The following is a 13,030-nucleotide window of genomic DNA, read 5'->3' as shown; positions in this document are numbered from 1 at the left end:
CCTATACATGTGTGTGTGCATGGACATTTTAAACATCTGTCTCTGTAGGTAACAGTGGGATTTACTACACTCATTTCTGGTTGCTCCTCTGGGGCTCTGGAACTGATATCTGCTAATAGGGAATTTCAGGATGTCTTGTTTCAAACGCTGGTTTAAATAAAATGAAAAAAATAAAAGAAAATAAGAAAGGAGCAGCAGCATCAACACAGGACATCACGCTAGCAGATTAAATATAGGCATGGCTTACAGAGCCATTGTTTTCACTCCTGCTAAATAAGCCAGCACACTTCAGATGGAATGCCACTTGACCTTTTGTGTCTGGCCGCTCCGTGGCTGTATTTAACTGCAGCAGGGAGGACACATTTTCCCCTGGAACTGTCCCCTGCTGATATGAGGATCGCTGCTGCCGGGGCTCAGCATGCTCCAGAGGCAGAGCCGGGACCCCGCAGCCCATGGAGCAGCTCTGCCCATGGCTCGCAATGACTCTCGCTCCTTCCTCAACCTGTCCCAGCTGGTGCTCTCTGCTGGCCAAATCAAACCATCGCCGGCGCTCAAGCATTCGAAAATCACCTACTTTGAAGTAGAGATTGTTGATGTGCAGAGCAAGAAGCAGATCTGCATTGTGGACAAGGTGAGTGCGTTATCCCAGCGCGCCGGGGCTGCGCCTGGCTCACATGGTGCCGCTCTGCTTTCGGCGTGCTGTGGTCTTGCTCTGTAGTGGAAGTACTTTCATTCCTTTCTCTGGGAGTCACTAAGAATTCCTTGTGAGTCATAACCCTGGGCTGCTCTTCCCCAGGATTTTTACAAATAATCCTGCACTGGTTTGTTTTAGACCTCTTGGCAGCTCTGTGGGCTCGAAGTTCCGTCCCTGGGCTGACTCTTGACACTTAGATCACAGTGTCTATTTCAGAGCACGGTACTTAAACATTTGTTTCAGAATGGATACTCATTTTTAATGCATTTGTAAAGCCTACCATCTCTGCAATGCTATGAGTGCTTGCTGGTACCTAAATGTACTCAGCTCTGCCCTGCTTATTAGACTGGCTGGACCTGGAAATTTAAACAAATTTTCATTTAAAACAAAACAGTCTTAGCTAAAAGACTGCTAAAAGAGGTGTTTTGAATTCCTGTTCGGTTTGTTTGTTTGTTTTAATATGTGAGTAAAATATAAACTACAGCCAAATTACATAATTAGGATGAGAAGACTGGGTAGAATGGAAGCTCATGAACTCATAAAAAACAGCTAAAAATGCTTCATAAATATTTTCATCACAGTTTCCATGAGTCATTGTCCCTCAGTGAAAGAGTTGGTCTCTTTCATGCCTTGAAAATGGGAATCCCAATCTATTTAGCCTATGGAGTTTTCAGTAAATTAGTGGTGTTTTCTGACTTACTGTTTCTCTAGAAAAAAAATTGCCTTATTGGCAACAGCTGGAACAGGTAGATAAGTTTGCTTCAAATGTTCAATTTCATGCCTTTGAAATATGCAGGGTAGAATACTACCAGATTTCCAGTGTTCTTGATAATTTAAAGGGTGATTTTGCAATTTGTGTTCCTAGTTAAAGGTAAATGTCTCATTTCTTAATTCTTAATGGGGCAAAATAATTTTTGCTATTTTTTCTAACCTAGCCAAAGAGGAAACATGCACAAAATGGTCAAAAAAGTAAGATGACTATTAATAACAATTCTGATGGTAGCGTTCACATTACTTTATTGAATGATATTTACACAGTTGTTAGTTTATCTACATACATTTAGAATTGGGTTTTGATCAAAAGAAAGACAAATGTGTTTCTTATCTTGGGCTTTCCTATAATGCCATTAAAATACGTGTAGTACAGAAACAGCATTAGGCAGAGAGCCACGGTTCAGGAATCCTTGCATGCTGCTGGGATGATGCCAGACCTGTGTTTTAATCTTTATTCTGAGTTTTTCTGACCCTGAAGATTTTCTACACCTGCTCCAAACCATGGACTCTGCCCCTGTAGTGGTGAAAAGAGAGACATGAGTGGTAATTGCTAAGTACTCTTTATTCAGAGGTAAAATACACACAGGGTAGCAATAACAGCTGCAAGTCTCTGCTCAGAAACAGAAATATATGTTCAATTTACATGGCCAGAAGTATGGGTTTTTAAAAAAATATTTTTGGCACAGTATCAAGGAATTGGTACAGGTACAGTACAAGGCTGAGATTTCCAAGACTGCCTAAGGAATTTGGTTTCTGAATGCTCATTCACTTGGCTGTTTAAGTCACTTTATTTGCTGTGATAATCTCTAAGCCAACCCTGAAGTTTCAGAAGTTGAGTTCCTTGCTTCCATGAACACTTGTTGGTATTGGTGAACTTAATTTCAGTTGGTTGTTAGAGCAAACAAGACACTGGTGTACTGGATTATGCATCATTTTCTGTTTAATTAAATATAACTGGTACAGGCCCAACAGGACACTTCTAATGCCTGTTTCCTGTTTGTGAGATGGTTATGATTAACTTAATTTCTTGGGTTTGCATGTAATTACTGCTTGCCAGAAGAGGAGAGAATAGGAACCATAGATTTTAAAATGCATGTATTTAGACTCTTATTGCATATTGCTAGTCATTCAAAATATTATAATTTAGCAAATGCATTTGTAATATTCTCAGATTAATAAATCTGAAGGGGAAAATTTTATTATAATGGCAGAGAGAAGAATCCCTTCTTTCTCCACCCAACAGAAACTCAGGCAGAGTGACTCAATGCTTAAGGCTCTGTGATTAAACACCAGGAGCTGCTTCCAAGAGGTTGAGTTTCTCTGAGATCCTTGCATGTGCCTGTGAATCCCATTCAGATTAATGGGAGCTCTGTAAAGTCTGCAAAATTATGGTACATTTAACTACTTCTGGCATTTAGCAAGAAATATTTTCCTGTCCTCAATGCAGTATCAGGAATTTATAAAAGGTGAGTTTGGCTGTTTCATTTTGAGAAATCATTTGGCATCAATCCAAAAGTTTTGAACCTGGCACAATTAATTCTCTGAATTAATTATACATTTAAAAAGGAAAAATGGCATTATTTCCTTTTGTTCTCTTTCCTATCTTTTATTTTTTTGAAGAATCACTCACATATATTAAATGGTTATTATAAGTTCTTGGTTGTCCTTAACTTCAAGGAACAGAATAAATACATATTTGTTTTTTAAGCCTTTAAAACACACTCACATCATATTGCAGGCTTTTCCACAACAGGAAAGACAGAAAAAATAATGAAAGAAGCAGAATAAGAGAAAAATCCCAGAGATTTTGGTCTCATAGTCATCTCCTGCAGGAGCTGGGTTTGGAGGAAAATGACCTAATCTTGCAAAACTTAAATTCACATGAGTCAGCAACAGTGGCAGCTTATTTTGCACATGCAAGCTGTGAACATGAAATTCTTTATAGGAGTACAATTTCTTTTATTTAATATTGTCAACCTGCTCTGGGGACTTTCTCTGCTATGGCTATGACATTATGCAAGTAGTTTGGTGCACACGAGCTTTTCCAGTGAGCTACTTAAAGAATTTAGAAGAGAAATAATAGCAGTGTGAGATCTTTTCCCCCAGATTTGCTCTTGAAATTAATTCTGAGGTGATGTGCCATGGAGGAGAGGCTTCTGATTTTGGAGGATGGGGAGGAATCACAAACCAGCTTCAGGTTTTTTTATTTCCCCAGTTATCCTACAAAATGTCTCCAAACTAGGGGAAGTCTCCAAGTAGGGAAAGTTATTTAAACTTAGGCTACAAGTGTATTTAAAAGCAGTGTATAAATGCTCAGAGGAGGTGTCTTGGGACAAGGCACTGAAGTTTTGAGGAGGTGTACAGTCAGCTTGCTGCTCCACACGCTGCCCATGGCAGGACAAGAGTTCAGGTGTCAGGGCCACTTTGCAGGACACCATCCTGGGTTTTCCTTCTTTTTTCCCCACTCCCCAGAGAGGCAGATCCAGGAGAGGATGTTTCTGAGCAGAAGGGCTCTTACCGAAGCAGCCAAAGGCAAACGCCTCACAAGAGCTGGTGCCTGAAAGCCACAATTAGAAAAATTTAGCCAAGAAATTTGGCCCATATTTTGACAGTCAAGGGATGGTGAGCAAGAGTTGAGTGTCTTGTGGGCCAACATTCAGCTCTTTACCATGCACAACAATACTGCATTTGTGTGAAGATATTCTGTAGCTGAAACATGAAACATACATGTTTCTTGCTCAATGAATGAAAGAAGTATTTAGCAAGGAATAAATCTCTTCTTTGGTCAGTGTAAAAAAGCAGGTGAGCCTGGATAATCAAAAGTCCCTTTTTTCCTCACAATTTATTAATTTGTATGGATGAAATTCCTATCTCTGTGTAAAGAGGAAAGCATGTAATTAATGATTTCTTGAAAGAAATATTTTTCATTAAAAAACATCACAAAATGTCTAAGGATTTTGGCTTCTGTGTTGCTCCCAAAAAGCCACAGAAAACAGCAGAACATGCAAAAATCATCAAGTCTTATAAATGAAAGAAAGCAATTCCTTTTTGTACTTTTTAACAAATAACCCACATTTTTTTTGCCACCCACAACTTATGAAAAATACATGGCTACTCAAAAACTGTTTCCCTCATACATTGTTCCAAAAATCTGATGTAGGTTGGTTTTAAAATTATTGATGTGCAGTGATTTGATTTACAAACGCTGTTAAAGCAACTCATAACTGTTTCTTTTATAGCATTCATTGTATAATATTTTTTTCTTCAAATTAACTTGTAGTAAAATGTATTTTCCCACAAACATAGTGCAATGTAATTAACTTTGCATGAGTTGCTTTTAGGGCAGGAAATGTTACACAGTACAGTTTTTACAGAATAAATCACCTCTGGAGAAACCAGCAGAGAAAGCTTTTTCCCATCAAAAGCCTCAGAGCTCAGTAGTTTTGTGCTGCACGATTTTGCAAGTTAAGCTGTAAACAGAGGTGCAAACTCAGGTTTTGGCTGCTGTGCAGTGACCCCCACCCTCTTCAGAACACTTCCCAAGGCCTGCAGAAGAGATCTTGATTCTTCAGATGTGCAGGAGGAGCCTCTTTCCTTGATGTGTTGCAAAAATAATGAAGGCTACTTTCCTACTGCTCCTGAAGCCAGCTCTCCATCCTCCACCCAGTGCCTTCTCCCACTGGAATGTCTTTGTAAAAACCAGTTAGTGATAATTGAACATTTATGGCTCACAGTGCACACTGGAGGAACTTCTAGCTGTATGTTTGTGAGCTGTAGGCATTGTTTGCGCTGCAATGCCTGTGATGAATGTCACGGGAATATTGTTATTTTTAGGGAATTAAAATGCCCTTGCACACAAGTCTATGCATCAACCCAGGCACTTGCACAAACTCACCACTTCTTGCAGTTAAATATTACGGTGTGTATATCACTGCATCTTTTGCCAAAGGTGAATTAGGGCTTATTCTGATTGCTCTGAAAGGCCTGTTTTTCTCTGAAGGAGTTATAAGCTTTTGGTTTGTTTCTGTTTTGTTTTGATTTGTTTCTTTGTTTGGAAAGCACCTGAAGCAGCAGTGTGCTTGTACCTGCATGCTATGGCTTAACAGTGCAATGAATTTCCACTGGCATATCAGCAAAGCCATTTGCATGCAGAAATGCTGTCTCTGGTATCAGAAATCTCTAACTCTTGCCTGTGGGTTGCTGCTCTGTCACAGAAAGGGAGCAGCCGAGGAGAACAGTCATCTCTTTTGCACAGTCAGCTCTAGCAAATAAAAATAACTCCTCACATCATGGCTTGGAGGTTAGACATACCACATTCATTTTAGGTGAGCGAGTGCAGTCATTAAAGCAGGCAATGAAACCCTGCAAAGGAGCTCTCTGCAGCACCAGAACATTGCCTCCAATGTCAGCTTCTTCCCATTAGCCTCATTCTAGGCAAGTAAAGGAAAGAAGTCCTTTCCCAGGAAAGAGATTAATACCTTCATGGCCATTTTAAGTATTTTCCCCTTAAATCTTTCACTTCTAATATTTCACTTCAGAGGACTGTATATTCTTCTCTGTGGAGAGCGAGCAGAACCTGTGACCATCCACAGCGGTCTCATTTCATGGTGAGGATTTTTATAATAATTTTTCTCATTAAAGCAATCTCTCATTAATGGTGTGCCACCTCTGATGCCAGAGATGTCAAAAGGGCCTGAATAACCAGCTGTGTCCAGGTAGGGGCTTCCATAGTGAGACATGGATGCTGAGTCCCACATAGCAGCAATTCCCACAGCAAAATGGCTGAAGGGACACAGACACAAAACCAGCAGGATGTGGGCTTATTGCTGTGGAAAACATCTTTTTTTAGCTTCCTTTTGGAAGGAGGATTTCATGGTGGCTTGTGTCTTTCACTGAACATTTTCACAGCATCCAGCACAACGGGGATCTGGCCCCTGCTGGGGGACACTGAGAAAAAGAACATTTATAAAATATGTGTCTTTTCTTGCCTGTAAGCTGTGACTCTTATGCCCAGCCCACAGTGATGGAAGTGATGGCAGTAGTATTTTCCTCCTCAGTTATTACTTATACTTGGTAAAGTAGGTAAACATATTCAAATTCTGTTGTAGCAATGCATGACACTTATTTCTTCCTGCTCTGCTAGAAATTCACATAATTTTAATGTCAATATAGCTATGGATGGCTTCAGATGAAAAGAGGCAACTATACATATTACTTTTTGCTTGCTGTGAGATGGCTTTTTAAATAGAATACCTGGAGAAATGGCCTTTGATTTTTCTACAAGAGAGAGACTGGGGAGGGGAGAAGCTGGTAACTAGGGCATTTAGCATTTGCAAAGGGATAATTTAAAGAATTACAGAAGCTGCAACAGATGACTAATGCTTCAGCTGATTCCAATCAAAGCTTAGAAGTGCCTTTAAATGACAGATTTTATACATCTCTTATTTTAGATAAAAAAGTCTAAGCCTGGGGGAAGAAATAAAGAAGCAAATATAATAAATATTAAAAAAAATTAAAGTTGCATTCAAAGTTGAGCAAAAACAAGAGTGAATTTGTGAGGCACTGGTGATGCTCCAAGTCCTCCTGAGCATTCTGGCCAGCAGAAAATCCAGCTATGCCACGAGAACAGTGAATATTGCCAAAACTGCATCTGTGGAGACAGATTCCAAGCCAGTGTGGAAATGTTCTCTTTCCCACCAAAGTTATGACATTTTACCCCAGCCACACATTTGCCTTATTGCATCAGAGATAATTCAGAGATTATTGCAAATTATAAAGGTACTGGAGCAAGACAAGACCTTAGGGAGCAGTAGGTGTTTTATTGGTCTAACAGTTAACAGCACAGCCCATGATGGAAAGTTAGGTGCATAATGGCATCTCTTACAGGCATTTTTAGCATTAAAATACTCCTGCAAATGATTTATTGCTCCATCAGAACATGCTTCAGGTCCTTTCTGAAATCCAGTGTGTGATTCTTCACAAAGCACCTGAGCCATGCAGTCATGGATCTGTAAATACCCAGCAGTTCATGTTAATGCTATTTTTGTATCTGCCTGTGTTTAAGCAATTTTGGATTTTAAAAAGTCCTTAAAATGTGAGCTTTTCTTCCTTAGCAGCTATATTTCTTGTGCTTCCAAAGAAAAAATTGTGGCAATCAGAGGACCTCTACCAGAAGCACAGCAAGCACTTGGTATTGAACAATGAAAAGTACTTGGATTTCTAACACACCTGATGCTGCCTGGCTGTTCTCATATATCACCCTCACTTCCCATTCCTTTCTGCTGCTTCTCAGCTTCCAACTCCCCTCCATGGACCTGCTTTATTACCCCTCCTCACTTTTTTTCCCAAATTATATTCTTCTGTGATTTTTCTTTTCAATTGGTTGATCTTTTGACTTTTTTTTTTTTTTACTTCATGCAGTTCCCCAAATTGATTGTGACCGTCTTGTGCCAAATATTGGTTGAGTTTCTTGGGTGACTTCTTGATTTTTGGTTTTAGCACTTTGTGTAGATATAAAAAAGCAAACAAAAATCTATACTGCTATTTGATAGAAAAGGGAAGACAAATTCAGAAGTTCCACATCTCAGCCATATGTTTTATCTCTGCTAGAACTGGCAATCAAAATCCCAACAAAAAACATAAACACCATCCTATGCCTCACTTTATTCCTGAGAAGTATGGGCCAAAACTAGTGCTTATTATTCTTGATTATTTATACTTTGTTCAACAAAGCAGCACTATATTTATTTCTAATAAAATATTATAATTTTTTTAAAAGTTTATTTTATTATTTGTGGTTTATATTACTTTATTTTTGTCAACAATTTTGGTTTTAAGTGCATATCCCAAATGTTGTTTTCTTTGAAAATGACGGTGGAAAAAAATGAGTCCTGAATTTTTGATGAGGTAGAATTTGGGAAAGATTACATTACAAATTAATTTTGAAATATTTCAATCTGTTATGACACAATAAATATTTCAAGTTCAATTTATTTTACAACTTAATAGTGCATTTATTTGCATATCATTTCCTATTGGATTATTTTCAATGACATGAGAGCCATGTGTTGTATTATTTTGCACTATCATGATCGATGTGTCATAAAATAATGCAAAAATAATGAAAGTTCGATACAGATGAGAAATAAAAAGTAATGAATATAACACAAAAAAATGATTTTCCAGCATGGGCCAGAAGCAGATTTTTTTATAAATTTTTATTCAATTTTTAACATTTGAAGTCAACACAAATTTACACATCCAGAAAAGTTCTATTTCCTTGGTAGAAAAGTGTTGTGACAGAGGCTTCCTGACAGGTTCTGCTGTTCAGCTGCTGAGGTGAACAATAACCTTACTCAGCTCCCCTTAATGAAAGGTCACAGAGCATGGGGATGTACCAATCTTGTCAGATTTGCTCAGAAATAGGTGTGCATGTTGAAGTCTGCATGCCTTCTCTCTGCTAATGAATCACATTCTCTTTACTTCCACTCTCATCTTTGGCAGAGAGAGAAAAAGCTCTTTTTGGTGTCTGACACTTTTCAGGCAGTTTCTTGCAAACAGAGAAGGTTTTTTTTTGGGGTTTTTTTTGTTTGTTTTTTTTTTTTTTTTTTTTTTTAATAGAAATACCCAGCTAGCAGCACAAAAACAATAAATCATCTTTAGAGACAGACTTGGCTGGTGTAAATTGACATGACTGCACGCAGCAAGCATGTGGCTCTGTGTATTCTTAGCTAATTTGGCCCATAATCACTGGAAATATTAGTCAGTCAGATTATCTCATATGCCAAGGTTCATGTGACCAGATAATAAATAATCTGGAAGATTGCTCAGCGAGACACCCCTGTGCTGACGTCCGTGTGCTGGAAAGCACCTCAGCCTGAGCCGTAATTCGGAATATCTCCTGCTTCTGGAAGGTCTGGGCTGTTTGGTAGCCACTTCACTGCAGCCTGCTGAGTAAAATACTGGGCTCTAGATAAAGCCTTTGTGTAGCTGCTGACAGCACTTGTCTCTATGTAGGTACCTCTACGTCATGCCCATGGTGAGCTCATTTATTTATATCTCCTTGGGCATGACCAGCACACTGGTTCACCAAGAGAGCTGTGTGGGACACTGGGAAAGGTTAAAGCAAAACAGTGCCCAATTTTTAATTCTGGCTTTGAAAACTGACAATAAGAAGGAGCAAATCTGATCTAGAAGTCAAATTCACAAAGCACACAGATCAGCTAGAACAGGTGTTTTTCTAATTAACTTTCTGTGGAATGCTGCTGGTTTTTTATAATATAGCATGGTCCCAAAGCAAGGACAGAGTGCAAAAGCAGTAATGATGAAGTATTTGTTGAGTGCTGAATTTGGAAATTACCTGGCTTTCCCATTAGCTGGTTATCTGTCTTGCAGCCAGATCCTCAGCTGCAATAGACTGATGTCACCCTTTTGAACAAATTTACTCTGGCTGAAGATGGGGCAGTGGTTAATGAGCAACTGGAGTGGGAGAATTTCTGAATTTCTGCAATTATGGAAAATGCCTGTTACAAAGTAGGTGACTCAGCAGTGCAGTGGTACTGACATGTCCCAAAGAGAAAAAGGTATTCAGGGAGAAACATTGAATGAAAGATTATTTATTTGCTGAAATTGTATTACTCAAATTCTTATTGATATTCTGCTGACCTCTGACCCCTACAATAATCCTTTAGTGCAAGAACTGTGTGAAGCAATTACATACAGACCACCTGACTTGGCATAACTCCTTGACTTACAAATGTGAAAGAGGTATGAAAGTGGATAACTATCTGATTACCTTGCACTCACAAAAGGCAGTATTAAGTTCCCTTAATATCTTCCACTTAGTGCTCTTCAGTCCTAGTATAAAATACTAACATGGTATTTTAAATCTTAAAAAGAAATGTGGTGCTTTGTGCATTGGTGTCTGAAGGAAGAATAGAACTGGTATGGATGACCCAGAAGGTCCTTTAATTCTGGAATTCCTGTAAATGAAAAGTTTACTTCCATTTGCTTGAAACGGAAAAGTAAAAGTTTTCTGGCTGTGAAAGTACAGGAAAACCAGGATCTGACATTTTGAAATAATATTTTTCTGAATGAAAAGTGCAATGACTGCAATCCACAGCTGTAAAAAATGCATTTATTCATAACATTTTTTTTAAAAGAAAGTAGTCTTGAACCTTACACAGGATAGTCACTTCAGGTGTTAGACTACAAGTGAAGAAGTTGTAGGGAAAAGCTGGCTTGACCATCAGATTGTAGAAGATACATACCAAATAAGAGCAGAAATCCATCCTGCTTTGAACAAACTAAGGGTGGTCTCCCACTCTGCTTTGCCTTTGCATATTTGTAAAGTGCTGAAATAGAGGAAAGAAAGGGTTATAACACTTTCAGACATGATTCAAAAGAATGAAAGGAGAGTAAGACTAATAATTACAGTGAAATATTCCAGGATGTTTTATTCAGTTAGCACAAAGGGTAATAAGAACAGATGCTTTCCCAGTCCTTACAACCCCTTACCTTGTATTGATGTACAATGAAAAGAACAAAAGATAATTAATGGTCTACGAAGAGGACACTCTTAGTAGTAAGCTGGTGTCTCAGCATCCGTCTTCTCCTTGATCAATATTGGAAACTATAACTTCACTGGTTGTTTTATGAGGTCTTTAGAAAAGGACACAGAATTATCAAGATCATAAAAAAATGTATTTCATTCTTTTGTGGCTATAACCTCATTATACTGCCTGGGAAAGGACACTGCGATTCTTCTGTGTCACAGCCCATTCTGAAGGGGGAAAGTATTTGTGTTATTCTTCAGCTGGCAATCTGTGTAGTTTGTCTTGAGTGGAAGGGTCCTTTGGAAGGCAGCTGGCTGGTATAAAACAAGTGTCCTGCTGCCCTCCTGGCTGGATGTGAGCTCCATGCCTTCCCAGTGTCCCTGCAGCCTGTGTGGAGCCGAGCAGAACTGCCAGACCGTGACTCTCCAGCCCAGCACATCTCTGCCCATGGGCTGGCAGGGCTTAAAGCAGCTCTGGCCCAAAGCAGCTTGGATATGGCCAGGCACAGCAGGGTCCTGCTAATGAGCTCTGCCTCGCTCAGGGATGTGCAGGGCACAGCCCTTGCAGCTGGGAATGCTGTGTGGTGCTGCTCATCACCCTCCAGGGGCACACTCACCCAATCCTGGGCTGCAGCAGGACACTGCAGGCTCTTGGTACCTTCTAAACCCCTGAGGCATGTAGGTGGTGCCACAAATGGACCTAAAACATGAGCTTGGATTATTTTTTTAAATAGCTGAAGTTAGGTGATGTGAGCCCCATTGCTGCCATAGCAGGATTTAGAGTGGAGAAAGGACTGATTGTCTCAGGATGAAAAAAGGGAGAGGGATGTAAAGGTAGAGCTGCTAACAAGGGCCTGGCTAAACATTTTGAACAGATTGAGGGCAGCTCTGCCCTGAAGTCAAAACATACTCAGGAGAGCTGGAGATGGAGACCTGGCTCTGTTTTGAGCAAGCACTGCTCTTTAAGCGTGCTAAGCTTTACAGTTTTTCAGCTTTCCTTGCCTAAAAGGGTTGATCAGCTCTCCAGAGCATGGCTTGGCCCTAGCTACTCTATCCCAGAACCTGTCACAGTGAGGTGCTGATCTGTAGGGATGCAGGCCCTGCAGCAATGTGGCTTATGCTGCATTTAGGGAGCCAGCTCATCCTCCATCAAAGCGGAAAAAACCATCCCCCCTGTCCTTCAGCTGGCAGTGCCAGCCCTGTGTACCTGCACATCTGCCCATGCTAGGACACATGACAGATTTGGGTCTGCAGGCTTGCATGCTGAATAGGGGCTGCCAGCTAACAGCTTGCACCCATACCTGGTGGATTCTGGGCTCCAGGCCTCACAGGTGTGAGATTACAAAGAGTGAGAAAGCAATTTCAGACATTTTTAGAGAACATAACTCCCCCAAGTCCACAGATGTTGCACACCTGATAGGAAAAATACACAGAGACTATGGGAGATGTGCTGTTCTACTGGGTGTTGCATGGCTCAAGTGCCAAGTGCAAAAAACACAGATAAAATATTTTCTTTACTTTTTAAACAAAGAAAGATAAAATGGCTTCTTCTATTATTTCCTGTAGCTAGGAAGAAAAGGGTCTCCAAGGGCAGTGACTCTCGCCTGGCCTAATACAGTTCAGCATGGTTTGGATCAATATGAGTGTTGGGGACAGGGAAAAAGGATAATCCTTGGTTTCAAGGAGTCTAGGCCTTGATTTGGGTGGAGCTGGCATTGCTTAGCAGCCACATCAAAGAGAAAAGATAGGGTTTAAGCAGAGTTTCATTTACAGCAGTTTCTGTAAATGCCCAGTGAAACCTTCTGTAAATGTGGAAAATAAAGTGTTCTCATCTAAACCCAAGATAAAACTTAGAAAAGATCTGTACTTTACTAAAAGTAAAGCACCTTTTAGCACAGGTGTCATTTTACATCTTTAGATCACTGACATCTGTATTGAGGTTTCTGCCTGTTCATATTACTGGAAGCAAGTTGGGTTACTCATAAGTACTAAAAGCACACACACTGTAT

General features: G+C 39.9%; 1 protein-coding gene across 3 annotated transcripts in view; it reads left to right on the top strand.

Annotated features, from left to right (window-relative positions):
• The first annotated feature begins 380 nt into the window (after positions 1-380).
• The window catches only part of TECRL (trans-2,3-enoyl-CoA reductase like), a 58,704-nt gene continuing 46,054 nt past the window's right edge, over positions 381-13,030 (top strand). For all 3 annotated transcript variants that reach the window (XM_059471364.1, XM_059471363.1, XM_059471365.1), the window contains exon 1: positions 381-631. In XM_059471364.1, the coding sequence (XP_059327347.1) occupies positions 419-631 (213 nt within the window). In that variant the 5' untranslated portion in view covers positions 381-418. The remainder of the gene's footprint in view (positions 632-13,030) is intronic.

The sequence above is a fragment of the Ammospiza nelsoni genome, chromosome 4, assembly GCF_027579445.1.
Source record: "Ammospiza nelsoni isolate bAmmNel1 chromosome 4, bAmmNel1.pri, whole genome shotgun sequence".
Classification (NCBI taxonomy): Eukaryota; Metazoa; Chordata; class Aves; order Passeriformes; family Passerellidae; genus Ammospiza; species Ammospiza nelsoni.
Note: the sequence above shows the minus strand (reverse complement) of the source record. Positions and strands in the feature narration are given on the sequence as shown.